Source organism: Laetiporus sulphureus (genome assembly GCF_001632365.1).
Source record: "Laetiporus sulphureus 93-53 unplaced genomic scaffold LAESUscaffold_79, whole genome shotgun sequence".
In the NCBI taxonomy this organism is placed as follows: domain Eukaryota; kingdom Fungi; phylum Basidiomycota; class Agaricomycetes; order Polyporales; family Laetiporaceae; genus Laetiporus; species Laetiporus sulphureus.
In genome coordinates, this window is record NW_024468588.1 from 1 (window position 1) to 1,460 (window position 1,460).

General features: G+C 64.7%; 1 protein-coding gene across 1 annotated transcript; it reads right to left on the reverse strand.

Annotated features, from left to right (window-relative positions):
- Positions 1–110: 110 nt before the first annotated feature.
- On the reverse strand, positions 111–1,400 carry LAESUDRAFT_816471 (uncharacterized protein; the record flags this gene model as incomplete). Its single annotated transcript, XM_040914780.1, has 3 exons — positions 111–151; positions 222–629; positions 665–1,400. The coding sequence occupies 3 exons, from the start codon at positions 1,398–1,400 to the stop codon at positions 111–113; spliced, it is 1,185 nt and encodes a 394-aa protein (XP_040758260.1).
- Positions 1,401–1,460: the final 60 nt, after the last annotated feature.

A 1,460-nucleotide genomic window follows, 5' to 3' on the forward strand; every position in this document is an offset into this window, starting at 1 on the left:
GGTCCAGAGAACTTGGAAGCAGTTCGCACCATGCGAAAGTTCTGGTACACGTTCAACCCTCTGCCCTTTGTCGCCTCAGGTAGCTTTGTAGTGAACTGTGTACAGATACCCTACAGGTCGTAAGACGGGCTGTATAGAGCTCTCTCTGCCCCTGCCAGTTTCTCATCTCACACAATCTTTGCGGTCCCCGAACATAGATACATTCACACGGCTGGGCGCACATGCTCTCATGCTCGCTTTTACACCCTGCGCCGCCGTTCCTTCCTCTACCTCCCTACCTGCATCCCCACCGACACCCCTCATCTCCTCCTCCTCCTTCACCACCCTCTCCACCTCCTCGCTCGCATCCGCCCCCATAATGCCCAGCGCCTCCCTCAACGCACGCACATTATCCAGCAGACTCGCGAGCGTCCCACGATACCGACTACAAAACAGCCGCGTGAACGCCTCGGGGACGCCCGCGAGGAGCATCACGGCCGCGACGGACGCGGCGAGGAGGTGCGACGGGGTGTGTGCGGGCGAGAGCGTGGGCGTCCCGTACGAATACGGGAGAGCGCTGCACGAGGAGGAGAGCTCTTGGAGGTGCTGCGTCGTGAGGACGCGCCAGGGGTGGGAGACCGAGGGTGGTTCTACGAGACGCAATCAGCACGTTATCGCGCGATACCGCTCGACCGAAGACACTCGCCTGTTTCCCGGAAGCGGTCCCAGAGCCTGTCCAGCATGTCCTCCCGATCCTCCCACACGTCCGCGCCGCTCATCCAGCGCCGAATCGCCCGCGCACAGTGTACGACCATGCACGTCTGCAGCGCGAGCTGCAGTAGCGTCGGGTCAAGCGGGTGCACCCGGCGCCGGTCCTCCGTCTCCCTCTTATACGCGCCCGCACCCGCACCAGCCAGGTCCTCCACCTTGAGCATCAGCTGTCCCTTGCGCCGGACCTCGACAAGGCGGAGGCCCGTAACGCGCTCGCGCATCTGGTCGAGCACGAGCGCCATGCGCGCGCCCGCGATATCGTGCACGCGCTCCGCCGCGTCCTGGAGGAGGATGGCGTAGGTCGCCATGTCGAGCGGGCACGGGTAGTCGTCGGGCTTGTATGCGCTCGAGGGCGAGGCGAGCGCGAGGGTTTTGGTGCGTGCGAGGGGAGGGAGGAAGCCGGGGACGGTGCGGCAGGCGTCGGCGAGCTGCGTGGCGGTCTGGAGGATCTGCGCGTTGAGCGCGGTGAGCATGTGTATTGCGTCTGTGGGCGTGAAGGAGGGGGGCGCGCGGACGGTGGCGGTCACGGGGGCGGGGAAGAAAACCGGAGGTGGGGAAGTGGAGACAGAAGGTGCCGGTGGTGGCGGTGCAGAGGGCGCTGCAGGTGGGGATGGGGCAGGCGGTGGGTCGGATTGCGGCTGAGAGGCCATATCAGTATCACTTTCAATAGACACGTACCGCGCTTTGTCCTCTGGCCTGCTCATGCCCAA